This window comes from Thermothielavioides terrestris, chromosome 1 (genome assembly GCF_000226115.1).
Source record: "Thermothielavioides terrestris NRRL 8126 chromosome 1, complete sequence".
Taxonomy (NCBI): domain Eukaryota; kingdom Fungi; phylum Ascomycota; class Sordariomycetes; order Sordariales; family Chaetomiaceae; genus Thermothielavioides; species Thermothielavioides terrestris.
Genome location: NC_016457.1, coordinates 9900391 through 9926374, shown reverse-complemented (window position 1 = coordinate 9926374; position 25984 = coordinate 9900391). Strand labels below are relative to the sequence as shown.

General features: G+C 59.2%; 10 protein-coding genes across 10 annotated transcripts; 6 read left to right on the top strand and 4 right to left on the bottom strand.

Moving 5' to 3' along the window:
• Positions 1-1338: 1338 nt before the first annotated feature.
• THITE_2111119 (uncharacterized protein) lies at positions 1339-2391 on the bottom strand. The gene is made up of 4 exons (XM_003651067.1): positions 2136-2391; positions 1975-2044; positions 1771-1896; positions 1339-1697 (listed from the first exon to the last, which is right to left on the bottom strand). The coding sequence occupies exons 2-4, from the start codon at positions 2038-2040 to the stop codon at positions 1476-1478; spliced, it is 414 nt and encodes a 137-aa protein (XP_003651115.1). The 5' UTR covers positions 2041-2044; positions 2136-2391; the 3' UTR covers positions 1339-1475.
• Positions 2392-2629: 238 nt separating this feature from the next.
• THITE_2038308 (uncharacterized protein) lies at positions 2630-4507 on the bottom strand (the record flags this gene model as incomplete). The annotated part of the gene is made up of 2 exons (XM_003651066.1): positions 2630-4246; positions 4316-4507. 2 exons carry the CDS (start codon positions 4505-4507, stop codon positions 2630-2632), a joined length of 1809 nt encoding a protein of 602 aa, XP_003651114.1.
• Positions 4508-5106: 599 nt separating this feature from the next.
• On the bottom strand, positions 5107-6302 carry THITE_2039376 (uncharacterized protein; the record flags this gene model as incomplete). The annotated part of the gene is made up of 3 exons (XM_003651065.1): positions 5107-5557; positions 5654-6014; positions 6080-6302. 3 exons carry the CDS (start codon positions 6300-6302, stop codon positions 5107-5109), a joined length of 1035 nt encoding a protein of 344 aa, XP_003651113.1.
• A 1492-nt stretch (positions 6303-7794) lies between these two features.
• On the top strand, positions 7795-8800 carry THITE_2039922 (uncharacterized protein; the record flags this gene model as incomplete). The annotated part of the gene is made up of 4 exons (XM_003651064.1): positions 7795-7878; positions 7965-7990; positions 8069-8282; positions 8378-8800. The coding sequence occupies 4 exons, from the start codon at positions 7795-7797 to the stop codon at positions 8798-8800; spliced, it is 747 nt and encodes a 248-aa protein (XP_003651112.1).
• Positions 8801-8862: 62 nt separating this feature from the next.
• Positions 8863-11813, bottom strand: THITE_2111115 (uncharacterized protein). Its single transcript, XM_003651063.1, has 4 exons — positions 11637-11813; positions 11498-11565; positions 9327-11446; positions 8863-9273 (listed from the first exon to the last, which is right to left on the bottom strand). Exons 1-4 carry the CDS (start codon positions 11662-11664, stop codon positions 9135-9137), a joined length of 2355 nt encoding a protein of 784 aa, XP_003651111.1. The 5' UTR covers positions 11665-11813; the 3' UTR covers positions 8863-9134.
• A 353-nt stretch (positions 11814-12166) lies between these two features.
• THITE_2111114 (uncharacterized protein) lies at positions 12167-13738 on the top strand. Its single transcript, XM_003651062.1, has 6 exons — positions 12167-12211; positions 12309-12751; positions 12831-12910; positions 12970-13064; positions 13303-13393; positions 13447-13738. Exons 2-6 carry the CDS (start codon positions 12610-12612, stop codon positions 13612-13614), a joined length of 576 nt encoding a protein of 191 aa, XP_003651110.1. The 5' UTR covers positions 12167-12211; positions 12309-12609; the 3' UTR covers positions 13615-13738.
• An 894-nt stretch (positions 13739-14632) lies between these two features.
• Positions 14633-15888, top strand: THITE_2111110 (uncharacterized protein). Its single transcript, XM_003651061.1, has 3 exons — positions 14633-15274; positions 15346-15516; positions 15584-15888. Exons 1-3 carry the CDS (start codon positions 14862-14864, stop codon positions 15732-15734), a joined length of 735 nt encoding a protein of 244 aa, XP_003651109.1. The 5' UTR covers positions 14633-14861; the 3' UTR covers positions 15735-15888.
• A 3408-nt stretch (positions 15889-19296) lies between these two features.
• THITE_2037431 (uncharacterized protein) lies at positions 19297-20859 on the top strand (the record flags this gene model as incomplete). The annotated part of the gene is made up of 1 exon (XM_003651060.1): positions 19297-20859. The coding sequence occupies one exon, from the start codon at positions 19297-19299 to the stop codon at positions 20857-20859; it is 1563 nt and encodes a 520-aa protein (XP_003651108.1).
• Positions 20860-21367: 508 nt separating this feature from the next.
• Positions 21368-23554, top strand: THITE_2111107 (uncharacterized protein). Its single transcript, XM_003651059.1, has 3 exons — positions 21368-21804; positions 21877-22754; positions 22899-23554. The coding sequence occupies exons 1-3, from the start codon at positions 21756-21758 to the stop codon at positions 23367-23369; spliced, it is 1398 nt and encodes a 465-aa protein (XP_003651107.1). The 5' UTR covers positions 21368-21755; the 3' UTR covers positions 23370-23554.
• On the top strand, positions 23555-25806 carry THITE_2111103 (uncharacterized protein). The gene has a single exon (XM_003651058.1). The coding sequence runs from the start codon at positions 23808-23810 to the stop codon at positions 25626-25628; it is 1821 nt and encodes a 606-aa protein (XP_003651106.1). The 5' UTR covers positions 23555-23807; the 3' UTR covers positions 25629-25806.
• The last annotated feature ends 178 nt before the right edge of the window (positions 25807-25984 follow it).

The following is a 25984-nucleotide window of genomic DNA, read 5'->3' as shown; positions in this document are numbered from 1 at the left end:
ATGCTGCCGACATCTGGTTTGGTGATGCGACTCGCCGCTGGGAACTTGCGGAGTCTAGCCCTCCGTGGTTCTCCTACTCTCGTCCATATTTTTGGTGTGTTCTGAAGGGTGTCTTTAAGTAGAGGAAGAGTCCGCCAGTGAAATAAAGGCCCTAACTTCCTCAGTTGCTGCTACTTGGAAGTGTTCAGAGCGTCCATGATTGCACCAAGCTCAAACCAAAGACAGTCTGAGGAAAAGGGTCCCGAAGTTCATTGTTACATGTAGACACGGGCTACTTAACTTTGAAGCTCGACGAACCGACACAAGAAGAGTCAAGTAGGTAGTTGTTGAGATAGAAAGCTCGCGGTTCTGCAACTGCCTGCCCATGACGAGGAGATTGACGATGGCGGCCAATGAGGTTCGGTGGTTGTAGGTATCGCAGGTTCAGGGATGGAACTGCAGTCAAGGCCCATTCAAGCTCCAGGATGATGCTCGGGGCCCCTCGTTAATAGTGTACCAACTCGTGACTGGAGCTGCAGTTCTGATATCCTGCTCGGAGCATATCGTGGCATTCATTGACTCGGCTTTCACTTCGCTGCCTCGATTGCGTTTTGAGTACGTCCCCGGTGGGACGCTGTACGACTGCCTGATGCAGATCTCTCTACGGGCGAGTGCCTAAGGTACAAATCACCCGTCAGTGCCTGTCGGCACTCGTGTACTTCCATGGACCCAAGCCGCCAATTGTACATCGCGACATCAAGCCGAGTAATATCCTTGTGAGACATATCCTTGTGAGACATTGGCATGCTGATGACATCTATGTGAAACTCGGAGACTTCGGTCTCTCAAGAGATGTTTGGCCATCATATCGCCGCACAAGGCGTCCAGACGTACTGCAACAGAACCGAGGACGTGGCAAGCATACCAAAACCGTTTGCACAACAAGGGCAATAACAGTCACGGACTGGCTAATACTAGCATATCTGTGCTGCTATCGGCCGGCTAAGACCGAGCAACCTTCAGCATAACATCGGCCGTTGTCGGCATTGCAGTACCGAGGACGGCGTCACAAAGCACAGCCAGGAAGAAGGTGTCACGAAGCTACCACGGGAGCGCCGCAGGATAAGCACTTTGACTGCTTCAAATACGCGAAAACGACGACTGAACAGCAGCCACGTCTACATTGCACCAGCTCGGGCTTAGTGGGCGAGGAGGCGACCTTACAGCTAGACTTTAGGTGGAATGTATATGCGGGTCACCGACAAAGGCACCACGTACCGGAAGGCACCAGCGGAGAGAATTCCCTCAACCGGGCGCCGCCTCTCCTCAGAAGTGGCTTACACTACCGATAAGCTCAAAGGGGGCGAGAATTTTCAGGACTTCGATTTTCTAGCTAACTATCCGCATTTCCAGCTGCCAAGCAGGCTTCGTATCGCCACGATTCGCCAACACCAAGCATGCCGCGCTCAAAACAGCAGCCTGAGAAAGCTCAAGTATCAAACCCGCTCGTACTTGCTGTTGAGCTGGACGGCGTTCTCGATCGGCTGGATCCACTGCGGCCGCCGGTCTACGTACACCTCGACGGCCGGGGGTTTGTCAAGAATGCTCTGGTCGTCGAGCACGCCGGCGCGTAGGCCGACGTTGTCCTTCATGAGCGGCGAGCCGCCTGTGCGGAACAGCGTGGTGCCGCAGGCGCCGCAGAAGTGGTTGTGAATTTCCTGGGCAGGGGAGAGATTCTTGTTAGTTGCAGCCGAGAAAATGAATAAGCCCAAGGCGGCAAGGACGACTGACATTGCCGTGGTCCGATATTTTGGTGTACACCTTCGGCTCGCCCTGAGTTACGGTGAAGTTGGCCTTGGGAATTTGGAAGACTTGGACGTTGTTCATTTTGCGGCAGTCGTGGCAGTAGCATACGGCCTCGAGCCAAGATCAGCAGGCCCGCGACTGCACATAGTTTGTGATGCTTTGGTGAGGTGAAACAAACGACAGGCTCACTGTATGCAGTGGTTCGCCAGTATAGGCAACCTTGATCGCGCCGCAAAGGCAGCTTCCTGTCGGCATCTTCCTGGGATGGTATGCAAAGCGTCGTTAGTTTTGAGGAAGGATTACTGAGTAAACCAAGTTCAACAATGGGGGTGGGCGGTTGCTTATAATACGAAGATTCTGCACGTAGGGAGGTACTCGGCGTTCTGTCAACTTAAATCCGTCCGATCCCCCGCACTGTCTCATGAGTTTTCATAGGTGAAATGAGTTGGAACACCCCGCTTTGGGCCACCTAAACAGCCGGCAGGAACGGAAACCCTCTGACTAGTTCCGCGGATGTGATTTGAGTGGTCCGCGGAGTTGGCGTTGAGATCCTGCTTCCCACCAGCTGTGGGGAGGAGACGAAGTGTTGTGTCCCCGATGAGGGATTGTTCCCTGAAAAGTTTGATTCGACAGGCACGAAGACATGGCACTGTGGGTTTAGCCGAAAAGGCCGTGACATTTCCGGCCCAGCCCCGCCCGCACCCGTCCCAGATCAAGGCCGCATCTCTGGGGCACATCGGGTGACCGGGATGGCTGCGGCGCCGGTGTCTCCTCCATCTGACCCAGGGGCCAGCACTTCAATAGTGCGTGACCAGAGAGAGAGAGAGAGCTGCTGCTGCCACCCCTAAATGATGGCATTGCGCAACCGCACGTAGCACCTCGTCGGCTCCCGGGCGAATTTCTGCACCGCATCGTAGCCCCCGAGCCCGGGCGGGACCGGCAGCAGGTGGAAGTGCCAGACGATCAGGGCGAACTGGATCTTGAGCGCGTGCAGCGCGAACCGCCGGCCGAAGCAGCCGCGCGGGCCCAGGCCGAAGGCGAGAGACGGGCCCGCCATCGGGTCGAACACCTCGGCGCCGCCGCCGTCCTTGTCGTCCTTGTCCTTGCGGAGCCACCGTTCGGGCCGGAAGGCGCCTATGTCGCCGTCGTCCCACGCGCCCGTGAGCCCCCTGCTCTTGGCCGCCTCGCCGCGCCGCCGCGCCCCGGGACTGCGCGTCTCGTCCGCCACCGGCAGGCTCGGCTCCAGGTACCCGGCGCCGTTGGCCATGAGGAAGACGTCGGTGCCCTTGGGGATGTGACGCCCCAGCACGGTGGTGTCCTGCAGCGCGACGCGCACCACAAAGGCGATGGTGTTGGCGTGCCGGAGCACCTCCTCCACCACCGCGTCCAGGTAGGGGATGTGGGCCCGCGCGAGCTCGCTGTAGCTCGGCCCCGCGTGGTGCTTGCCGCCGCGTGCGGCGGCGGCGGCAGCGGCGGCCGCCTCGGGCAGCGCGGCGCGCAGCTCGGCGCGCAGGCGGTCCTGCGCCGCCGGGTGGTCGGCCAGGAACTTGACGCCCCAGGCGAGCGTCGTGGCCGACGTGTCGTGGCCCGCGAGCATGAAGCCGAAGAACTCGTCGGCGATGGCGCGCTTGTGGTAGTCGGGCCGACGGCCCTCCTTCGCGGCGACGTCGCGCTCGCGGAGCAGCACCGAGTGCAGCGCCGTGCGCGGGCTGTGTGTGGCGTCTTCGTCCTTGCCGCCGTCCATCAGCCGCACCGACTCGTCGACCTTGTCGCGGATGTACTTGTCCTTGATGGCAGTGGCCCTCTTCATGTAGGGGAACTGGCGGAGCACCCACGAGGTGAGCCGGGGCAGCGGCGACAACTGCGTGTGCATCACCGAGGTGGCCAGCGTGAGCGCGGCGGCGAAGACCTCGGGCAACTCGGCGTCAGGAAACAGCACGGGCTGGTCGGTGTTGCTGGGCGTCTTCATCTCGCCCTTGTCCCGCTGCGCCGACACTGCCTGCAGGCGCCGGATCATGATGCTCTCCGACTCGGGGTGGCCAAACATGGCGGCGAAGATGGTGTCCAGCGCCATGTAGGTGATGTCGGCGTGGGCCGCGAACGGTCGGCCGTCCGCCATGCTGCACTTGAGCTCCCATAGGCGGATCAGAGTCGAAGCGGCCTTGTAGGCCTGCGGCCCGCTGACCTGGGTGATGAAGGTCGGCGCCATCAGGTGATTGATGAGGTTGCGGTTGTTCTTGAAGCGCGCATCGCTCGACAGAAACTGGATGTGCTGCTCCGGTAGGATGCCGCCGATCAGCTCGCCAAAGAAGCCGCTGCGGTCGAATTCCTTGGTGCGCCGCAGGAGAATGTCCTGGCTCTCAAATGGGTCCGTCACTACAACCCAGGGCAGCGACATGGGCTTGATAAAGGCTTGTATGATGGGGCTTTGGTGCCGCCTCGTTAGCGAGGTCAACCAGCACTGCGCTTTGTTAGCCATGAGAGTTCTTGTGTGATAAACATGATGGGCTTTTATTGTGTCTTCACTTACAAAAACACGCTTTGTGCGCACGACATAGGCCACCATCTCGGGAACATCACCAAGCAGCCTGCGGGCAGCATCGCGGTTGTATGGGATGTTGGCGAGGGGCTTGGGCAGCGCGGCTCGGTACGCCGCATATAGCCCGACGATAAGCACGCCGACTAGCAACGTGCCCTCGACGGAGGACAAGACGGTAGCCATTCTGCGACTCTGTGTGACCTATGTGGTCAATCTTAGACTCGCAGTTCCAGACGATTTGAAAGGAGAAGCAGCAGTAGCAAAAGCAGCCGCGGCTATGGCGAGAACGCAAAACCTGCGGTCAACTCAAGAGGAGGATCGGCCTATGGGCCCCATAGATGAGAGGATTACAAAGTGAAGCGAAGGGAGGGGTATTCTGTCTCCGCCCAGGGCCTTTGGGGGGCCATAATCGCGGATATGTGGTGCGGAAATTTGATTGGCCTCTGGTTGCCCCTCCTTGACAGCTTCTTGTTGGCATGCATAAGCAGCACTCCAGGTGAACCACCGGGGCTGCTGAATACCTATATATGGCTGGCCGTGGGGCGACCGTTGGATGACCGTTGGGTGGCCGTTGAGGGACCAATCGTCAGGGGACCACCGTCAGGGCTGTCTTCTCGTCGATCCCCGGTTATACTCATGTGAATGGTGTCTAGGTATTCTGGCTGTCTGTGTCCCCTTAAACTCAAGCAGAGGAGGCCAAGATGCTGTCTATTGGTTTCTATTGTAGGAATTAGACTATTGGGATTGCCAACTATCAGGACCGCTCGGCCAGTGTGAGCAAATCACACAAGCACCGGCTTCAGCTTCTCCACGGTATCCAGCACAGTCTGACGCCACGGGATGTAATCCTGCCCAGTGAACCGGACCGCCTTGGTGCCGTCAAACACCAGCTGCTTCGGAAACCGATAGTCAGGTTCGTACCCCTGCCCCGGATTCCCCTTCTGTATGATGCCGGCCCGCTCGGGAAAGGCGTCCCGGAGGATATCGGCCACGGCCTGGCCCGGGGAGAAGTACGCGGCGGTCAGGAAGCGCTCGCCGTCGGCCTTGTTGGCGTGCTCGACGCCGAACACGACGAGCCGCGCGACGTCGCGAACGTCGACGTATGCGTCCACCCCCGCGGACACGCCGGCCTGGTCGAGCGGCTTGCCGTTGTACACGTCCGGGATCTGCTGGTTCGACATGCTGATCTTGTCGGCCGAGGAGGGCGTTGCGAGCGGCGGGCCGGCGACGAAGCTAATTCCGGGTTAGCCGCGGCCAACATGCGCATAACTTTGGCAAAGAGAATGCTTTTTGAAAGAAAAAAAATAATAAAAGTAGTGGCTAGCTCACCTGGGGTTGATGGAGGTCACCGTGAAGTGCGGCTTGTGCTCATCCCGGAACTTCCACAGCACCTTCTCGGCTGCGGCTTTGCTCGCAATGTAGATGATGCGGCCCGGCGTGTTCTTGCCCTGCTCGGCCACTACGTCCTCCGCCCACGTGTTCCAGTCGGCTTCGGTGTGGGTGTGGCCTTCAAGGGGCTGCTGAACCATAGCGACGACAGACGACATGAAGACGAAGTTCTTGATCCGTGGCTCCTTCAGCGCTGACTCGAGCACGCGGAGGGTACCGTCGACGGCGCTGCGGATCACCGGTTCGGGGTCGGTGAAGTCGAAGGAGACGGGCGACGCGAGATGGGCGACGGCGTCGACGCCTGCCGTTGTTAGATGTTAGTGCTGCACACGACGGACAATCGGGAGACATATTTGGTGATGGCACCTTTGGCGGCGTCGTCGAAGGCGCCAGGAACGGTGATATCGGGCACCTCAACAAACGAGAGCTTGTCTGCATACTCGGGAAGAGCTTCTTTGACCTCGGTGGCGGAGGCCAGCGACCTCACGGTGCCCCGGACAGAGTAGCCGGCCTTGAGGAACGCTTCCACGGTGCGCGCGGCGATGTAGCCGTTGGCGCCGGTGACAAGGACAGTTCCTTTGCTTGCCATACTTGGATGCGGATGTGGACTGGTGCTAATGGGCTCAAGAATGCCGAAAGGAGAAGCGGTGGTTGTGACTATCACTAGACTGATGTAGATTCGAACACGGAGACTCAGGGACGGACCGGCGGAGGAGGGTGGAATCACTTTATACCTTCCTTGCCGACGTCTGTATTTACATGTCAAAGTATTCCAGTGTCTTCTCTCGTTCGAGTTCGTGCGTGCTGTCGCAGAAGCTGACAAATTTCGGGTTGGTGAAGACAGCACATTACTGATCATCTCCGCCGGCGTCCGGACGGACATGGCAGTTGCCGTCCTCGAACAACTGAGGGCCAAGTCATCGGCGGGCAGTTGTTGCTCGTCCCACAACGGCTCGTTTATTAATCTGCAGTACTCTAGTCATCCCTTGTCCTTGTACGTCGGCAAGACCATCGACCACTCTCGGGAGGCTACCGCTAGCAGCGGTACAGCACGGAGCTAGGCACTTGCTGTTGGTTACTCTGAAGATGATGCGGCCCAAGTAGAGAGGCAACTGGCAGAGCTATTGGCGTGTAGGACTGACGGCGTATTGCTAAATCGCACGCTTCGGCTTGCCAGGGGTGACAAGCATGCCATCGCAATGGTCGTCGTCACAGGTACACACATAATAACCACATGTACTCCACATATCCCTGTTAGACTAACGATGCGACGAACAGACCCGCTTCCTCTTAGCTCTTCTTGCCCTTCGTCGATGTGCATTCTTCACACAATCATGCCCGTTCAGTACGCCGCCACATGTTCCCGGAACTTGGCTTGCTCATCAACGCTGCGAGCTGTCCGTCCGAACTTTTTTGAACTACGAACCCGCTTGGCAATCTGGGATTTCTCACCAGCCTGGCAGTTAGACAAGAAGCTGTGCTAAGTGTGGGCCTCCCCGACCAGAGGCTCGGGCTTCAACAATGGGCGCAACAACAAATCCACCCCCATTTTTCCTTGATGCGTACTTATTTCCAAAATCGGGCAAACACAAATGCCGAACCCCACTAGCGCGACTCTGCGCTCCCGCAAACTTCTGCAGCAGAGTGTTACTTCCCTCCCTTGCTTCTGCGTCGCCAAAGGAATACGTAAATGTAAGTTACGAAGCAATGCCGTAAGCGAACGAAGCTATCGCCAACCTCGCCGCCCTCGCGGCCTGCAAAGCCGTATCGCCTACCGTATCGCCTACTGTATCGCCTACTGTATCGCCTAGCGCCTCGCCTTCCTTATCGCCTAGCGCCTTGCCTTCCCCTATCGCCTAACGCCAAGCCCGCATGATGACCTAAGCTGCCAATGATGCCACTTCGTCGCAGCTGGCTGCCAGGCGGACACACACCAGCCAGCGTTGTCCAGGCGGCGGCTGGCGCTCTGCGAAAGTAAACAATAGTGGGGGGGTTTGAACATTCCACAGCACCGTCTGCCTGACCCATTCAAGCAGGCCCGCGAAACGGAATCCCCTGCGCAGGCTGGAACATCGACCAAAATGACATCCGTGGCGCCAGAAAAAGACAAATCCAAGGTGCACAAGCTGTCGCTCAAGGGCAGCGCCAAGCTTGTCGCCGAGTTTGTGAGTTGCTGCTGCCGTTCAATTCCGTCACGGTCCAAAGCGCTCCGCAACATGTTCGCTAACCGCTGTCCCTTCCGCACCGACAGTTCCAGTATTCGATCCACACGATTCTGTACGCGACGCCACCGCTTCCTTGCTTTGCTCTCGCGCACTCCCGGCACTCCATTGACACTGACACTGGCACCCACAGCTTCCAACGCGGCGTCTACCCCGCCGAGGACTTCACGGCCGTCAAGAAGTATGGCCTCAACATGCTGGTCTCGTCCGACGACCAGGTGCGCGCCTACATCAAGAAGATCATGACGCAGCTCGACAAGTGGATGGTGGGCGGCAAGGTCTCGAAGCTCGTCATCGTCATCACCGACAAGGACACGGGCGAGCACGTCGAGCGCTGGCAGTTTGACGTGCGTCTTCCCTCCTTCCCTCCCTTTCTCCGGGACCACCCACCTTATCCCCTCCTCGCCTTTCTTTCTAACTAACCGATGGCCGCGGCTTCCAGGTCCAAATCCTCGCCAAACCCAAGTCCAAATCCTCCTCCAAATCCAAACCCTCCACCACCAGCGGCGGCGCAGACCAAGAAAACGCCCCCTCCCACGCAGACAGCGAAAACAGCCGCGCCGCCGCCGCCCCACCAGCGCCAGCAGCAGACAAGACCGAGGCGGAGATCCAGGCCGAGATCGCGGCCATCTTCCGGCAGATCACGGCGTCGGTGACCTTCCTGCCGCAGCTGCCCGGCGGCCACGGCGGCTGCACCTTCAACGTGCTCGTGTACGTCGACGACGCGGAGACGGTCGAGGTCCCCGTCGAGTGGGGCGACAGCGACGCCAAGGAGATCGCCAACGGCGAGCGCGTCCAGCTGCGCGGCTTCAGCACCCACTGCCACCGCGTGGATACCCTCGTGAGCTACCGGCTGGCGGACTGACGGGACGATTGACGGCGCGGCGCGGCGCGACACACCTGCGTACAGTGCGGGGGTAGGTCAGAGTGTAATAATATGACGCTTATGTGCGGGCTTTGTTTTGTGGTTGTTCGGAGTTTTGGGGAGTTTGCTGGACGGGACAATACGGTATAGATACCTGGGAAGGAAAGCAAAGGGTCGAGCGCGATTCGGGAATGCATTCTTGTTTCAGCTCACACTGGTCGGAAGTATATTCTACGCCACATCTTTTTCTCTACGGAAGTACCGTGGCCGACCGCTCGCCCGTTGTCTTGTTATGCTTGTGCTTTGTCATAACCCGAAACCCGCCTCCCGTGAGCTAAACCCGCTTGAAGAAGTAGATGTAGGCGAACTGCTTCATTTCGTCCGCATTCCCAGCCTTGACAACCTTCTCGTCGTTGAACAGGACCCAGGAAACTTCCTCGCCGAGCTTCTTGCGGATGAACGCGACGTAGTGTCTGTCAAGAATGATTAGCCTTCGTCACCCACCACAAGCCATACAGACACTTACCCCGCATGGATGCTGGTGCCCTTGTGGCAGACGATGGATTGCAGCTGGAAGTTCGCCGGCAGCGCGCTGCTTCCCGCCTCTCCTTTTTTGCCCACCCCCTCGCTTTGCCCGCTGCTTGTCGCATCCTCCTCCCCAAAGTCACCCTGGTCATCGGGGTGGCTAAACAGCCACTCGACCGCCCTGTCGACGTCCCCGCCCGTCTCCTTGAGAGCCTTGACCGCCCTCGGCCCGCCGAGGCCCATCGCCTCCAGCTGCGCGAGCTTCTCGGGGTCGACCGCGGCGGCCGGCTTTTCGGCCGCGCCGCCGCCGAGGTTGAGAGGCGCATCGATGTCCGGATCGTCCATGTGGGCAAACAGCCACTCCATAGCCGCGTTCGCATCGCTGTTGCCGGTCGCGTGCAGCGCCTTCTCGCACCGGACCTGCGGGAAGCCCATCTCTTGGAGCATCACGAGGGCTTCCTGGTTAGGCACAAAGGCGGGTACGTTGCTCGCGGCGGCGGCCTCCTCTGGCAAGAGCTCCTCATCGGGCTGTAGGCCCTTGGAGAGGTACGAGTCCAGCGCGAATGGTTCGTCGCCGATCAGGACGGGAACGTCGACCTTGATGGGGACCCAGTTCTCGAGCGTCATTTTGCGGGCGTTGACGACGAGGACATCGGGGAACGTCTTGAAGAGCGTGCGCTTCAGGAACCCTTGCTTGCTGCCGCACGACGCGCAAGTCAGCTCGACGGTCTCCGGCGCCGTCAGGTTGTCCAAGCACTGCTTGAAATGGACCGGCTTGTACTCGGGCTTCTGGCCCTCCTCGGCCGGGAGCTTTTCGAGCGGGACGTCGATGAATATGCTGTCCTGCTCGGTGCTGCTGTAGCGGACCTTGTTGCATCCCAGGCACTGCAGGCGCTGCTCCATGACAAAGCGCATCGCCTGGGTGGGATCGCCGAGCTCTGCGGGGTGCTTCGATCGCGTGATGAGCTTGATGAGATGCTGGAGGAGCTCAAAGGCGTCTTGTTGGCGCATGGTTGAGAACTCCGGGTGACCGCGTCCCATCAAGTGCTTGAGCATCGATGGCTGAAGCCCCTTCTGATGTGGAATCTCTGGCGAAAGCTCCGAGGTAATGACATCCGAGTCGGGCTTAGAGTAGCGTCCAGAAAGTAAACCATCCCCAATCTTCCGAAGTTGGGTCTCCAGGTCTTGCGCAGGGTCTGACGCGTCAGAAGTCGACAGAAGGCCACCGTACCGTTGCTGGAAGGACGGCATGTCGTAGAGGCACTGCAGAATGCTGGCCAGATAGCAGCTGTTTCCGAGGTTCTTGAGACCCGTCAGGCCAGGGCCGAAGAGCGGGGTCAGCTCCTTGCCGTCTTCAGTCGTCATCGAAAACTCCCAGCGCAAGTTTTGCTCGATCTGCATCTCGGTCAAGCTCTTTTCCGTCTTCTGCCGCTCTGATAGGATGATGCCCCAATTGGCCAGGTGAGAACCGAGGTCCTCGTCGATCCGTTCCTCGTCGCATTTGTAGCAGTACACATCCGCGTTGCCCTCGGGCGTAATCGAGCCGAGTTTCACAGCCACGCCGTGGTTGGACTCTGTTGAGTGCGCCAGAGCATGCGAATTCCCGCCCACACCACCAAACTGCGCCCTTCCGCAGCCGAGGTTGCCGCACTCCAGGCAAAGCCAGAGGTTTTCCTTCAGATCGCACTTGGAGCAGTGCCCCAAGTTCTGTGACTCGATCTTCCGGGGCGGCCCCTGCTGCAACGTGAGAATGTGCTCGCAGCTGGTCAACTCCTGCTCCCACGCCTTGACCTCCTCTTTCCGCGAAAACGTGTGTGCCTTCATAACGGCATCCACAACTGGCGCAATCGCTGGGTCGGTCTTGTCAATGTCGTCGATCCCGCACTCGAGGCACTTGACAGCCAGCGTCGTGTCATACTTGTCGGCCTCGGTCTCGGCGGCAATGGCAAGCTTCGACATTTTCAGGGGAGGCTCGTCTCGGACGACGCGTTTTCGGGCACGGCGGATATTGAGAACGAGGGGGTGCTTCCGAGTGTTGCTGTGCAGCCTGGCATGGTTGCGGTTGCCGGCGCAGCCGCCGTTGAAGCACTTAAGGCAGACATCCAGGCCATCTGGGTCGTCCTACTCTCGTCAGAAGGCGGGGGAAAGAAGCTGCATGGATGTGACACGCACAATGGAGTCAAAGCACTGAGTGCAGTCTTCGCGATAAACCGAATCGGCAGGAGTCGGCTTCGAGAGATCTGGGAACGATGTCAGTTGTGTCCAGATTCTCGGACTCTCGGCCAGACGAAGCTTGGGGATAGAATCGTACTAGCTGCTCCAATATGGGGGCACGCCATGTTGAGCGCCAGGTGTAGGTGTCTCTTTGGCAGAGCGACTTAGCAAGAGTGTTGCAATGTCGCCAAATTCGAGCTGCAGGTTGATGTAAGGCAAGGGATGGTGGGCGGCATGCTGCGGTGAGCCGTAAGCTCGGGTTGGTGGATCCATGGTCCCTGCCTGGCAGCTGCCTGCAAGCTGCTGAGACGCGGGGCTGGTTTGCCCCGCGGTGACGCGCAACCTGGAAGCTCAAGCTGGGCAGCAGCTTGCACCCGGATGTCTCTACGTACCTAGTATACCTAACATGGAGCATCAGTGTGGTTACCTAACTTAGCTACCTGAACCCTGAAGATCCACTTGCGCAACCTCGTGCTCACACCCGAACTCTGCCACCTGACCCAAGGGAGAGTCGAACCGTCTGCCACCTGACCCAAGGGAGAGTCGAAGCGATATCGGTTTCAAGACCCTGCTCCGACAAATAAGTAAGTCCCGTTACCATCTGCTAACAAGGCTCGTTGTTGAGGTACAGCTTCGCTACTGTGGCAGATATCTGAGTACCTGATCTACACTGTACGTCTCGAGTTGGGGTGCACTGTGACACAGTTGACCCGCAGTCTGTGACCGTCAATTGGCTCGGCGATTCGGGTTTCCAACACTAAGTTATCAGATTCTTTCTGTAGCTCCGCAGCTGGATCCTCCGCGGCGCGGAGATCGACTCGGAAATTGCCCCGCTTTTCCTGATGACGTTAAGTGCGCCAAGGACCCATCCTCCGGAATTTGCCTCTTCGGCCATCAAATTGCAGGAAACTTCCACGCAAACCAAGCTTTGTCTTCTTCTCATCCCACAACCCACTATCAACGCTCACGACGAGAGACGATCTACCGACCTCCCAATCGCCGTTCCCAACATTGCGATACGAACGAGATCTGATTCATACCACACGGCGCAGTATCCCACAGTACCGACGATGTTCTCGAGAGCAGTGCGCGCGGTTTCGGCCCGGGCGCTGGTCGCTCCGCTGCGGCCGATGGCTGCTCCGGCGTCCCGACAGATTGCGCCTCTTGCCGCGCAACCGCCGCGCCGGCATTATCACGAGAAAGTCCTCGACCGTATGTTGCCTGTGGATGCTCCGGAGTTCTCTTAGCGGCCTGTTTTCGATAGCGTTCATGCTGACACATTGCGCGACAGACTATGCCCGTCCCCGGAACGTCGGAACGCTAGACAAATCGGATAAGTCGGTCGGCGAAGGATTGGTTGGAGCGCCGGCGGTATGTTGTTCCTGCGACTGTCCGACGCCCAAACAGGCGCTAATCTGACAACCCGGCAGTGTGGCGACGTTATGCGGCTTCACATCAAAGTCGACCCTGAGACGCAAGTTATCAGCGATGTCAGGTTCAAGACGTTCGGATGCGGCTCAGCAATGTAAGAGGATCTCTTTGGTCTACATGGGGCCATCAGGCAGGGTTTGGGGTCGATTTGGCGTATCTCCGAGGGACTCCGAGGGAAGGCCTGTCCAACGAGCATCGTCCGAGACACTCGGCGATGCCGTGCCGAGATGACAGAGCTGGGGCCTCTTCGCTCTCCGGGTTCCTTGGATACGCTTGAACCTCCCTGATGCCCTTGACTCACCCTGCTGGTGCGGCTTACTAACCCCTCGCAGTGCTTCGTCTAGCTACCTTACTGAGCTCGTTCGCGGCATGACGCTGGAGCAGGCGTCAAAGGTCAAGAATACAGAGATTGCCAAGGAGCTGGTATGTTGTATTGTCTGGTTAGCCTTGTCATCCTGGTACTGACCGTCCCACAGTGCCTGCCCCCAGTCAAGCTGCACTGCAGCATGCTTGCCGAGGACGCCATCAAGTCGGCCATCAACAACTACTACAAGAAGAACCCCGACGTCAAGCCGACGAACCTGGCAGGGAGGGAGGCCAAGTTGGAGACGCCGGCGACAGCAACGGCGACGGCGACGGCGTGATCTGCTGGGGGGGAGAGATGTTTTGTTGGCGTGTGAATCATGAGACACCATGAATAGGTGACTGCGACCAGTCGGTCGGCAGCGAGTTTCTTTTCCTCGTTCGATTGGACTCTGGGGATGGCATGTGTCAGCCCTTATGGAGTATGGCGGAGTTATGGTTTCGGTTGTTGGCAAGTTGGCATTCTCCCCACTGCTTTGATGACAAGAAGCGCTCGCTTGAACCAGCAAACATCCCGAGAAATCGTGTATGATACCACATATGTCCATTGGAGAAACTACAGATTTCTTTGGGAACTCCCCCATAGGCCACGCTGCAGTTGTGCCTCTGTCCGTATCTGCGCATGGCTCGAGCTCAGATACACATGCGATGCTCAAATGCCGTGCAGAGGGTCCGGCATCCCATGCAGCAATGACCCTACAAAGATCCTCCGTGTTGGAGCTGGTTGTAAACGTACCCCCAAGAATATCACCTGAATAGTCTAAATTGGCTACTTTTCTAGCTAAACCTGCCTAGAACATGCAAGGTCTGGCGCCCATTTCGTAGTGGTGAAGGCATAAGGGAGAGTTGACCCTCCATTAGCAGGTACCTTAGTTGCAACGGTACCTTGGTTCCACACTGGTCCGAGTACTTTGTCAAGCATCAGACCTGTCACTTCGGAAAGACTACCTAGCTTGAAGCCACATCCGACTCTGATACAGAATGAGCTGTCTACGCTACTCTTGGCACACCTGCAATGTCAAGGAGTCTGTCTCCAATCAAGCCTCATCGTGTTCATGCCAACATTATGTTCAGGTGTTGCTTTTGTGGGTAATGATTGGCTTGCTATCAAAGCGGTTTCCAATTGGACTTTGAGGTCGATGCATAGGCCACAATCAACAACGTGCAAGTCACCCTCTTCCATCTTTTCGCCCCCTTTACATGGGTATATGTTTTTGGCACCGACTCTCAGTTTCTGAGCAGCATTTGCTTTCTAGGACACGATCGTGTCTGCCTCCGCTGCATCCAGTCGATTTGTTCTCGAGTTTTGTCCTTTGCAAAGCAAAAGCACATTCCCCCTTGGCCTTTTGTTTTCTTGGTCAATATCTCCACTTGCCTACGACCCTGCAGCCTGCATCGCAACTTGAACCGAAACTCGGTTCTGGGACATACAGAGACCCCGATTGAGTTGATTGGTGTGCTGTTAGGACAAGCAAGCACCAAGACGATGTCATCCACAAACAAATGCACACCCGGCAGGCCTGAAAAGATGATTCGCAAGCATCCAAGTGCCGTTGGTCGCGCCCGGTACCAGCGAACTGTCATTGACAGCGATGATGACCACGGCTACGACGAGAAAGCCGTCCAGCGCCCCGAGGAGGAACCGGTTGGGCAGGGCAGCACGCGTCGTCTTACTCCTTCGGCGTCGCCAGCGCTGGTCGCGCAGGACTCCGACCTGCTACCTGCCATTGCTAAGTGTCTGAGCTCGATTCCGACAGGGGAGATCGCTTTTGGGGGCGAGGCTGGCGGCATGCCCCATGCAACTCTCGACATATTCAGTGTCGGCCAAGTGTCATACCCATACGACGAGCATCAGCTGTGCAAGCTTAAGACATTCGCCAAAGAGTTGCGGGCAAAACAGTTCGGCATCAACTGGGACGACATCAAGAAGACCCCAACCTGGTGAGCTTCAACCCGGTCAACAATGACTGCGTGATTATGGATATGCCCACTGACTTGGTTTGCGGAATCAGGGTCATTCCTGGGAGCGGTGTCACTGTCCAGCACCCTGAGTGGCAGGACTTTCTCGCCGGGATTGTTGCTCGTGCAGCCGAATACCTGGGCTTTGGAAACGCAAAGCTTACCACCGAGCTGGACGCCCTCTATCTTTGGGAAAAGGGCTCGTTGTTTAGGGACTACCACAAGTGAGCGCCCTGGACACGTCCTGCCAGTCACAGCGGCGTCTGTGTGCATCTTCACTGACTATTCCAGCGACTACTACGATCCCCTACGTGTTGGCACGCTCCTCATCATTCTCAACAGAGACTACAGGGGAGGAGAGGTTGCCATCACCTGTCACGAGAGAGAGATGATCTTCGATCCAGCCGCAGCCAAGTCGCGCTCCTTCTTCATTGCCAGGTAGCTCGCTCCCAGCCGTATTCTCAGGTTCAGTCAGGCTTGCACGTCATATCTAACTCATCCCCAGCCACAACGGAGTCAAGTACGACAACCTCCCGCTGGCAGAGGGCTTCCGCCTGGGCCTGTCCTACGATCTGCGCCTCGCAACCCACGACGGCAAGCCCGTTGTCCACCGACTCGTCGACGAGCTCCTCAGCGCCGAGCGCCAGCTGAGCGCCCTCATCACGGACTGGGCGTTGGAGATCGAGAACGCGGGCCGCGAGAACCACCCGCTGCTGTTCGTGCTGGACAGGGTCTACGAGCCGCACGACATGCGCCTGGCCGCGCTGTGCGCCGCCGACCGCGCCAAGGCGCTGGCCGTCCAGGCCGCGCAGAGGGAGGGCTACGGCTGGCACCACGCGCTGCGCGCGTACCTGGTTACCGTCACGGCGGTCGCGAAGAACTACGGCAGCGCCGAGGTGGGCAGGCGCGTCAAGTACGCGGTCGAGCGGGCGGTGACGTGGGATGGGGAGCCGCGGAGCGGCGGCGTCGGGGCCATCTTCGTGGATGAGCGCTGCGTGCTGCAGCCTGGAGAGTTCGACAACGGCGCTGTCAAGCGGCAGTTGGTGGTTGGCAAGATGACGACGACGAGCCGGACCAGGACGGTAGGTGCAGTCTGCTGTGATCAAGTTGGCGTGTGCTTGTTGATGGCCGCTGACTGGTATCCTCCAGTGTTTGATGCTTATCCTGGAAAAGGGAGGGGGAGAGAATCGTGTGTCTTAGGGTATTGTATACTACTCTCGTGCGAATGGTCCCGCTCAACCGAGAATGGGTGGTGAGGCGGGTGAGCCCTGTGAGCCGAGGGATGAGGACTGCGTCGTAGCCAAGACAGCTTGGCGAGCCTGTCGTGTATGCACACTATGCGCTGAAATTAATGAAGTAGTTTTTCCACACATAGTGTAGTGTATTCCGTACATCCTAGGGCGCGGCAGGGGGGGAGGGGAGGGGAGGGGAGCAAAGTGATCTTGGGCATCAATTTGGAGCGTCAAACTGTTACTGGACACGGTCCCCCTGGTTTTCGATGACCATACGGGGCCGTTGGGGCTTTGAGTGTGCAAGCCGTCGAAGGAATTCTGGTACAGACGCCTAACTATGCCTCCATTCGAACGCAGTGTGGTGGATTAAATGCCATGTGGAAGATCGAATGCCGGCAAAGTGGCGGTTTGAATTCGGCTTCGTTCAATGGATCTCGTGCCCAACATTGTGTTGCATCGTTTAGAGCCAACCAGAGGATAAAGCGGGGCGAAGTGTCGCGCGAGGATTTCAACTGCTGGAAGAGGTGTAGTGAGGGCTTGGCAGTTATCAAAGGAGGATGTGAGAAGGCGGCCCTTGTTGTGATCATCGTCAGCATCGGGCAGTTCACCCTCCGAGCGCGGTAGCCAAGAGTTCATGCGCGACAGTGGTGCGGCCCCCAAAGCTCTTCCGCAACTCAACCGGTTGCACTGGCTCAGCCGCAGCTTGCTTTTCAATCTAGCCTCCCATCCGGATTACATAAATAGTTAGGACACCCCGCCGACCGGGCTTGGTAGCGAGTGTATTCTTGCACCGCGAGCTTCACCGAGTTCCCCGACAACACGCCAACAAGCCAAAGCGACCGTCCTCCTGCCACCCTAACTGCCACCTCAAAATCCTGTACCTTCCCTGCCATGGCGACCGAAAGCTCTGCTACGCCCTCGAAATTGCGCGGCCGCTTCAATACGTTCCTCAACTTGCTCAACACTTGTTTTATCCTCGGCATCTTTATCTTGCTTATTGTGCTCGTCACCGATATCCGGAAACTTACAGCCGACACAAACAAAGGCCACCCCGATTGGAGGGGCGGCCCTGTTCTCACCGTCGACGTGCGGAGCGTCTACGACGTCGTTGCGAACGCCCCCGTCCAAACGAATGCAGCGGGCCAATATGTGACACAGACTGTGGTGGCGATCGTCACGCAGACTGGCAATGACGTGCTTGAGGTTACGGGGCGACTTGAATGATTGGCATTCTGGGGATGGACGTCTGCTGCGCCCGGGGCTTTGATGGTCAGCGGCTGTGCGGATGTCCTTGCTTGGGGATCCGGACTTGTCGCCTACCCGTGGGCGCGTGGGACGGGCTGTCACGGGGGTTGCTCCCTGAGCGCCGTTCTACGGCGTCTCATCCTCGGACACCTGGGGAATCTGTGTCATCCGGGGAACGCGTGGCGACCGTCGTGCTGAGTGAGTTATCTTGCCACGGAACGTGTGGAAACCGTTGTGCTGAATGAGTTGTCTTGCAACAGGCCGTCGTAGCAATAGTCAGTGGGCTAACGGAATACAAGCTTGCAAATCTCCCACCCAAATCTGATGTCTTCCGCTCATCCCATTGTACTCCAACCGTTCTGGCCATTCAAAGTCTCGTGTACTTGTGACCATATGTTGGAGCCCGCGACGGCACGTTGGCCGCGCACCAGGCCGTTGTTGGCACAAAGATTTGAGAGGCAACCGGGCCTGCTTTCTCGAGACCCAACAGCATGCTACAGTCATAAATAAGGTTGACTCCGCAGCCTAATGAATTCCACCACGCCTACACTGTGATCTAACTCTCCCACGTGACCGTTATGTCTGTAAGCGTCAGGTTGAGCTAGCCATCATGATAGGCCTCGTCGCCGGCGTCCGCGTGGTTGGTGGTGATTGGGCTCTCCGCGGCCCGGAACCAACAACCCGCGGTATTCGAAACCAACGAGGCAACGGTCTTTATTGCTGATAACTGTTACCCGGCTACATTGGCAAGTTCTGATTTCATGCGTGCGTAGTACGCCATGGTTTGCACCGTCCCTCATCCGTTGTCCCTGGCTTGCCGCATCGGTCAATACCAACTTGCCGGGAGCGGCCATATATCGAGACCCCGAGCTCAGACAGCGTGACCAGTAAAAGAGTTATAACTTTATATCACATGAACGGCCGCAGTTACGCTGTAACTGCTGTTGTCCCATCTCCAGCCTCGGCTCAGCGACCGTCAGCTAGTTGGTTACGGGTGTGGGTTGTTTGGACCGCGGACACCAGACAGACGTCCGGGTATCCAACGGCGACGAGGAAACAGGCACGAGGCACCGGGCTGTCTCGGCTGACTGGTCAATCTTGAGGCGTCGGATCGGTATTCCGTATGACGCCTACCTCACCGAGGATGCCTTCCTTACACGCCTCTCGAGTCACAAAGTCACCAAGGAAGGAAGAATGGACAAACGGGAAGTCACGCGGCCTCAGACCGATGGCTGAAAGCCCGGGACAATGCCTTGGAAGATGTCACGCAGAGTCTTTCAACTACGAGAGCCCGGGAAAATGCCCATAAAGACGCCGCGCAGGGTCTTTCACAACAACGAGAGCTTGGGACAATGCCCATGAAGACGCCGCGCAGGGTCTTTCAACAATGGACGGGCTCACCTCCATACAAATAGCACTCTCTCACCCACTCAGAACCGTACACAGGCGGACCTGGGCAGCGCGGCTCATCAAGATCCTTCATCAAGCATTCTGTATATCATCCTCAGCTGCTGAGCACACTTCATCATGGACGTTGATGGGCGAGAACCTTACGATGCGGGAGCGGAACCGATCGACTGGCAGGCGATCAGGCAGGCCGAGCGGATGGGACCAGCCGAGTGGAGCGGCGAGGACGGCTTCCAGGCTCTGCGGCTCTCCTTCCGCGTGCCGCTGGACCACCGCAACCAAGAGTCCACGGAGCGGATCGCGCTGTGCGCAGTTCTGGTCTTCGGGCCCGGCCTGCCCGTCCTCTCGCCCGGCAACGCCGACAGCCCCGAGAACATCCTCCGCTCGCTCACACCGCCCAAGACAAAGCGGCCCATCCTAGTCTACCTCTGCGGCGGGCCCGGCAGCGCCAACCCGGCCTTCGCCCTCCCCGATCTCAACCGCGCCATCCTCCAGCGCCAGCATGCCATCCTCTACCTCGACTACCGCGGCACGGGCGACAGCACGCCGATCACGGCGGAGCGGCTCCGCTCGATCGACGGCGGCGGCAGCGACGCCGCCGACCCGTCCGGACGCCGGCGCGCGGCCTACCTGCGGCACTTCACGCAGGACGCCATCGTGGCCGACCTCGAGGCCGTGCGGCTGGCGCTCAACGGCGTGCGCTTCGTCCTGCTCGCCCAGTCCTTCGGCGGCTGGATCGCCACCACCTACCTGTCCTTCCTGCCGCGCGCGCTCGACGCCGTCTACATCGCCGGCGGCGTGCCGCCGCCCTTCGGCGCGTCGCCCGACGCCGTGTACAGCAAGCTGTACGACCGCGTCCGCAAGGCCAACGAGAGGTACTACGAGCTGTATCCCGACAACCAGGAGAAGGTGGTGAAGGTGGTGCGCGCGCTGGCGCGCATGGGTGGCGGCAGGGGCGTGGAGCTGCCCCCCGGGGCGCACGGCCAGCGACTCACCGCGCGTGGGTTCATGACGATGGGGCGGCGGTTCGGGCTGGGGGACGAGGGGCTGAAGAAGGTGCACGAGATGGTCGAGTTGTTTTGGGAGGACTGCCAGCGCGACGGCGTCATCGCCGAGGACACCCTCCAGCGGTTCGTGGACATGGGCGGCACGGGCTTCAGGCTGCCCGAGCGGCCGCTCTACGCGGTGCTGCACGAGGCAATCTACTGCTACGGCCCCAGGGTGCGCTCGGCGTGGGCGGCGCAGCGGGTCGGGAGGGAGCAGCACGGCGCGAGCTTTGCGTGGCTGGACCACGAGTTCGACTTCTTTGCCGACGGGCTGGGCAGGGCCCAGCCGCTCTTCTTCTCGGGCGAGATGATATACGAGTTCATGCTGCAGGACGCGGGCCCGGAGCTTGAACCCTTCGTCCTGCCGGCGCGGGCCCTGGCGCAGAGACGAACCTGGCCGCCGCTCTACGACGTGGAGCAGCTCCGGCGCAACACGGTGCCGGTGCGGGCCCTGGCCTATCCTCGGGATCTGTTTGTGGACTTTGGTCTCTGCAAGCAGACCTTGGACTTGATCGGGAACAGTACAATGACGGAGGCCCCAGGTGACTGGATCCACGGGTCGATCAAGACGAGGACGAAGGACGTGATCGACTTGCTCTACCCGATGCCGAAGATTGCGTCCAACCAGGACGAATAGGCCGAGCAGGGCGAGTGACAGGACGTTGAGGCAATGGGTTGTGCCTCAGCGGTGGCCGCGTGCCAGGCAGGACCTGCAGCGCGTGGTTTATTCCTGTTTGTTGACTTGGTCAATTTGGCCCCTTTTTGCAGGCCAACGGGGAGGGCGTCCTGGCTGGAACGTGCATCGCTATTGGCTAAGTAGGTAGTTGAGACAGGAATTGGGTAGAGAACTTCAAGAGTCGCAAGACTAATTGCGGGCTTCAAGCTCCCAGTGTTTGAAGTAAGTATCCAAGTCCAAGCGAGGGACTCGGAAGGGATGAAGCGGGCAGCCAAGGGGCAAAAATGGTTGCTGGAGCGACAGACCCTTAGGATGGGCCGGGCCGAGCGGCCGAGCATGCTGGGGTGCCTGTGCTTTCGTTCGACTTTACAATCGGATAGAGACGGGAATAAGTAGCAGATTGAGTGTATGAGTGTCGGTTGCGAGGAGGACCCTCACTGGATTGTGTTTCGGATCAGTTCCTTCATCAGTTACCGCTGCTATGTGTGTTTGGTTGACAGAAGACTGACAGTGTGGGCGAATTGCTGCGCGCACTGAGTGGGGTTCCCTCAGGTTGTTCTTCCTTCCGCATCATTGAGCCCGGGCATCGCTGGTTCTGCCGCTGCTGCTGCAGTAAATAACAACACACGATGCAATCAAAATCTGTGACTGGGAGAAAGGCCTGGCGGGTGTGGAAGAGGAGGGAGAAAATTTACGGCGGAGTGGTTGAGTCACACAGCCGGCGCTGATAAGCCTTGGGTGGTTACTCCTTATCTCCACCGCAGCGGCCGATCAAGCAACCGAAAGCGGCACCCCAACTTTTTTTGGTGCAGAGCTGCGATCCCGCAACCGACGAACCACTCATCCACGGCATCCCAATGGCTCCCACGACAGCACCCACCCTTCTATGGGGTGGCCGTTTCTCCGGTACGGTGTCAGCACGGTCAATTGCTGAGTTGCAAAGCAGATGTTGCTGACATCGAGCCCGCCAATGGCCAGGCGCAATCGATGATCTGATGTTCCAGTTCAACGAGTCGCTCTCGTTCGACAAGGCGCTCTACAAGGCCGACATCCAGGGCTCCATCACCTGGGCCAAGGCGCTGCGCAAGCTCGACATTCTCTCGGACGACGAGCTCGACAAGATCGTGTCGGGCCTGCGGCAGGTCGAGCAGGAGTGGGAGCAGGGCAAGTTCGTCATCGACGCCAAGTCGGACGAGGACATCCACACGGCCAACGAGCGCCGCCTCGGAGAGCTGATCGGCCCGAGCGCCGGCAAGCTGCACACCGGCCGCTCCCGCAATGAGCAGGTCGGCGTCGACATGCGCCTCTGGGCCGGCGAGCAGCTGGCCGACATCGCCGCCGCCCTGAAGGGTCTGCTCTCCGTCTGCGCCGCCAGGGCCCGCGATGCGCTCCCCATCCTGATGCCGGGATACACACATCTGCAGCGCGCCCAGCCGGTCCGCTTCTCGCACTGGCTGCTGTCGCACGCCACCTTCCTCAAAGGCGATCTCCAGCGCCTGGAGGGCGTCCGGGAGCGCGTCTCGACGTGCCCGCTCGGCGTCGGCGCCCTCGCGGGCAACCCGTTCGGCATTGACCGCGAGTTCATGGCCAAGGACCTCGGCTTCCGCTCGGTGCATCCCAACAGTCTGTGCGCCGTTGCCGACCGGGATTTCGTCGTCGAGATCCTGCAGTGGGCCAGTCTCCTGATGGCGCACCTCAGCCGCCTCGCCGAGGACTTGATCCTCTTCTCGAGCGCCGAGTTCGGCTTCGTGCAGGTGGCCGATGCCTACAGCACGGGCAGCAGTCTGATGCCCCAGAAGAAGAACCCCGACAGCCTGGAGCTGATCCGGGGCAAGGCGGGCAGGGTGATGGGGCAGGTCCGTTTCTTTTTTTTTTTTTTTTTTTTCTGTTTTTTTCTTTTTTTTTTTTTTTTTCTTTTTCTTTCTTTCTTTTTTTCCCATTTTTCTTTTTTTTCCTTTTTTTTTTCCGTCGAGACAATGGGCACTGACGGACACCACCAGGCTTCCGGCTTCCTGGCCTCGCTGAAGAGTCTTCCGACTTCGTACAACAAGGACCTCCAAGAATCGGTCGAGCCGATGATCGACTGCGTCAAGACGGTTTCCAACTGCGTGCGCATCACCCAGGGCGTGCTGGCCACGCTCAAGATCAATGGCGACAAGATGAAGGCTGCGCTGACGGACGACATGCTCGCTACCGACGTCGCCGACTACCTGGTCCGCAAGGGCGTCCCCTTCCGCCAGACCCACCACATCGCGGGCGCCATCGTCCGCAAGGCCGAGGAGGCTGGCGTGTCCATCTCGGCGCTGCCGCTCAAGGATCTCAAGGAGATCTCGCCGCTGTTTGAGGACGACGTCGCCCAGGTGTTTGACTTTGAGAGGAGCGTCGAGCAGAGGTCTACGTACGGCGGCACGAGCAGGAGCTCCGTGCTGGCGCAGATTGATGCGATCGAAGCCTTTGTGGGCAGCAGCTAGAGGCGAACGGATAACCTCTTCTTCTTTATGAGTGTACACAAAAAATGCACGTCCAACGGCAAACACCGAGTTTGCGAGACGCGGGGACAGCGGTTTAGCGGGCACTGAAAAAAAATAGATGCGGAGATGGCCAGGGCTGCTTTTCTCTCGCGGAGACGGCGGTTGGCCGACTGTGCCGGTTGTCCAAGATACCCAGGCACGGCGGACACCGCTGTTGAAGCAATTGTGCTTGTGCTTGTACTTGTACTTGTCCATGCGCGTTACGCCTATCCAACGATGCGAACAACGCCCGACTCGAACGGTGCCCCGGCGTTGGGGTCCGCCGATTGGTGACATCATCCCGGAGAGCCGGCAATTGCCGTGGCCCGCATGTTTGGCTCGTTCCAACCACACCGACACTTTTCAGCATCTGTGTCTGCTCTTCGCCCTCCGTCCACCATGTCCAACAACGCACCATCATTATCGCCATCACCATCGCCATCACCGCTGCGCCGCCTTGAGGCCGATGCCCAAGTGGTGGCCGAACACCTACCACCCGGGTACACGGCCGCCGAGTTTCACAGCAGCGCTGCCGGAAGCGGTGATGGACCCGCTTCTTCCGCGGCTACGGCGTCGAAGCCAGCGGTGCCGGCCGTGCCGACCGAGGAGTCCTCGCTAAAGCTGCAGGGCGGCGACATACACCGGGATCTTTTCAAGATAGACGCTGCCGCGCGTTTTCCCATACACCGCCGCGCCGCGACATTCCACTCGCCCCGCGAGTACCGCCAGGACAGCGGCCACCCGCCGATGACAGTGGGCGACCAGCTCGCCCCGGGAGGGTTCCGGCGCGCCTTCCTGCGCCAGAGGCACGGCCACGATTTCCTTGCCGCCCGGATGCCCATCACTCGCAACTTTGTCGAGTTCCTTGACCTCTACGGCAGCTTTGCCGGCGAGGACCTCGCGGACACCGACGAGGAGGCCGTCACCGAGGAAGAAGGGGAGGTGGAGGGGGAGGGAGAGGGAGAGGGGGCTGAGGTGGAAGCGGCTGAGCGGAGGCCGCTTCTACGGCAGCGCCCCAGCTACGCCAGGATGCCCCGCTCCGCAACGGCCGGCACCGTCAAGACCTTCTTCACGCTGGTCAAGGCCTTCGTCGGCACCGGCATCATGTTCCTCCCCAGGGCCTTCGGCAACGGCGGCATCCTGTTTTCCACCGTCACCATGCTGATCGTGTCGGCCGTCACCATGGTCGCCTTCCACCTGCTGCTCCAGTGCAAGCTCCACTACGGCGGCGGCTACGGCGAGATCGGCCAGGCCATCGCCGGGCCCAGGATGCGCGCCCTCATCCTCTCCTCGGTCGCGCTGTCCCAGCTCGGCTTCGTCTGCACCGGCATCGTCTTCGTCGCCGAGAACCTGCTCACCTTCCTCAACGCCGTCACACACGGACGCAGCCCGCTGTCGACCGGCGGGCTGATCGCCCTGCAGCTCGTCATCCTCGTCCCGCTCGCCTGGATCCGCAACATCGCCAAGCTCGGGCCCGTCGCCCTGCTGGCGGACGCGTGTATCCTCGTCGGGGTCAGCTACATCTACTGGTTCACGAGCACGGCGCTCTCGGCCTCGGGCGTCGACCCGTCCGTCGTGCTGTTCAACCCGGCCAAGTACACGCTGACCATCGGCGCGGCCATCTTCACGTTCGAGGGCATCGGCCTCATCCTGCCGATCCAGTCGTCCATGGCGCGGCCGCAGGACTTCGAGCCGCTGCTGGGCGCGGTCATGCTGCTGATCACGGCGCTGTTCACGTCGGTCGGCGCGCTGTGCTACGCCACCTTCGGCGCGCGCACGCGCATCGAGATCATCGACAACTTCCCGCACGACAGCCCGCTCGTCAACGCGGTGCAGCTGCTCTACGCCGTCGCCGTCCTCGTCGGCACCCCCGTCCAGCTCTTCCCCGCCCTGCGCATCGCCGAGGGCCGCCTCTTCGGCCACATGCGCTCCGGCAAGGGCAGCCTGCGCACCAAGTGGGTCAAGAACACCTTCCGCTTCGCCGTCCTCGTCTCGTGCGGCCTGGCGTCTCTCGTCGGCGCCGGCAACCTTGACCGCTTCGTCGCGCTCATTGGGAGCGTCGCCTGTGTGCCGCTCGTCTATGTCTATCCGGCATATCTGCATTGGAAGGGCGTCGCGACGAAGAGGTGGGTGCGCTGGGGCGACGTGGCCATGATGGTGCTCGGGGTCGTCGGCATGGTATACACGACGGCTGTGACGCTGGCGGAGAGTTTTCTGTGACATGGAACAACATCGACATCACACATAATCGATGCAGAGGCCATTTGCATGGAAGATCTAGAGAGAGGCAGGAGGGGTGATAAAAGGTTGCATAGCGAGTTCAAAAAACAAGACATGATGAATGAAGCGGCCCTACGGATATCATGGGTAACATAACAAAGCGAGTTTGTTCCTTGATCTTGGGTAGATATCTGTGAGAGGGCGACCCAGCCCGTCCGGCTCCAAATCGCCCTTAGCTAGCCCGGTTATTGCCGGGATTTAGAGGACTAGAACTCATCAGCGAGGCCGTGTGCCGTCGCTGGATCTTTCGTCAAGAACACAACAAGAAGCTTAGCTCTGGTAAACGAGACCTCGCA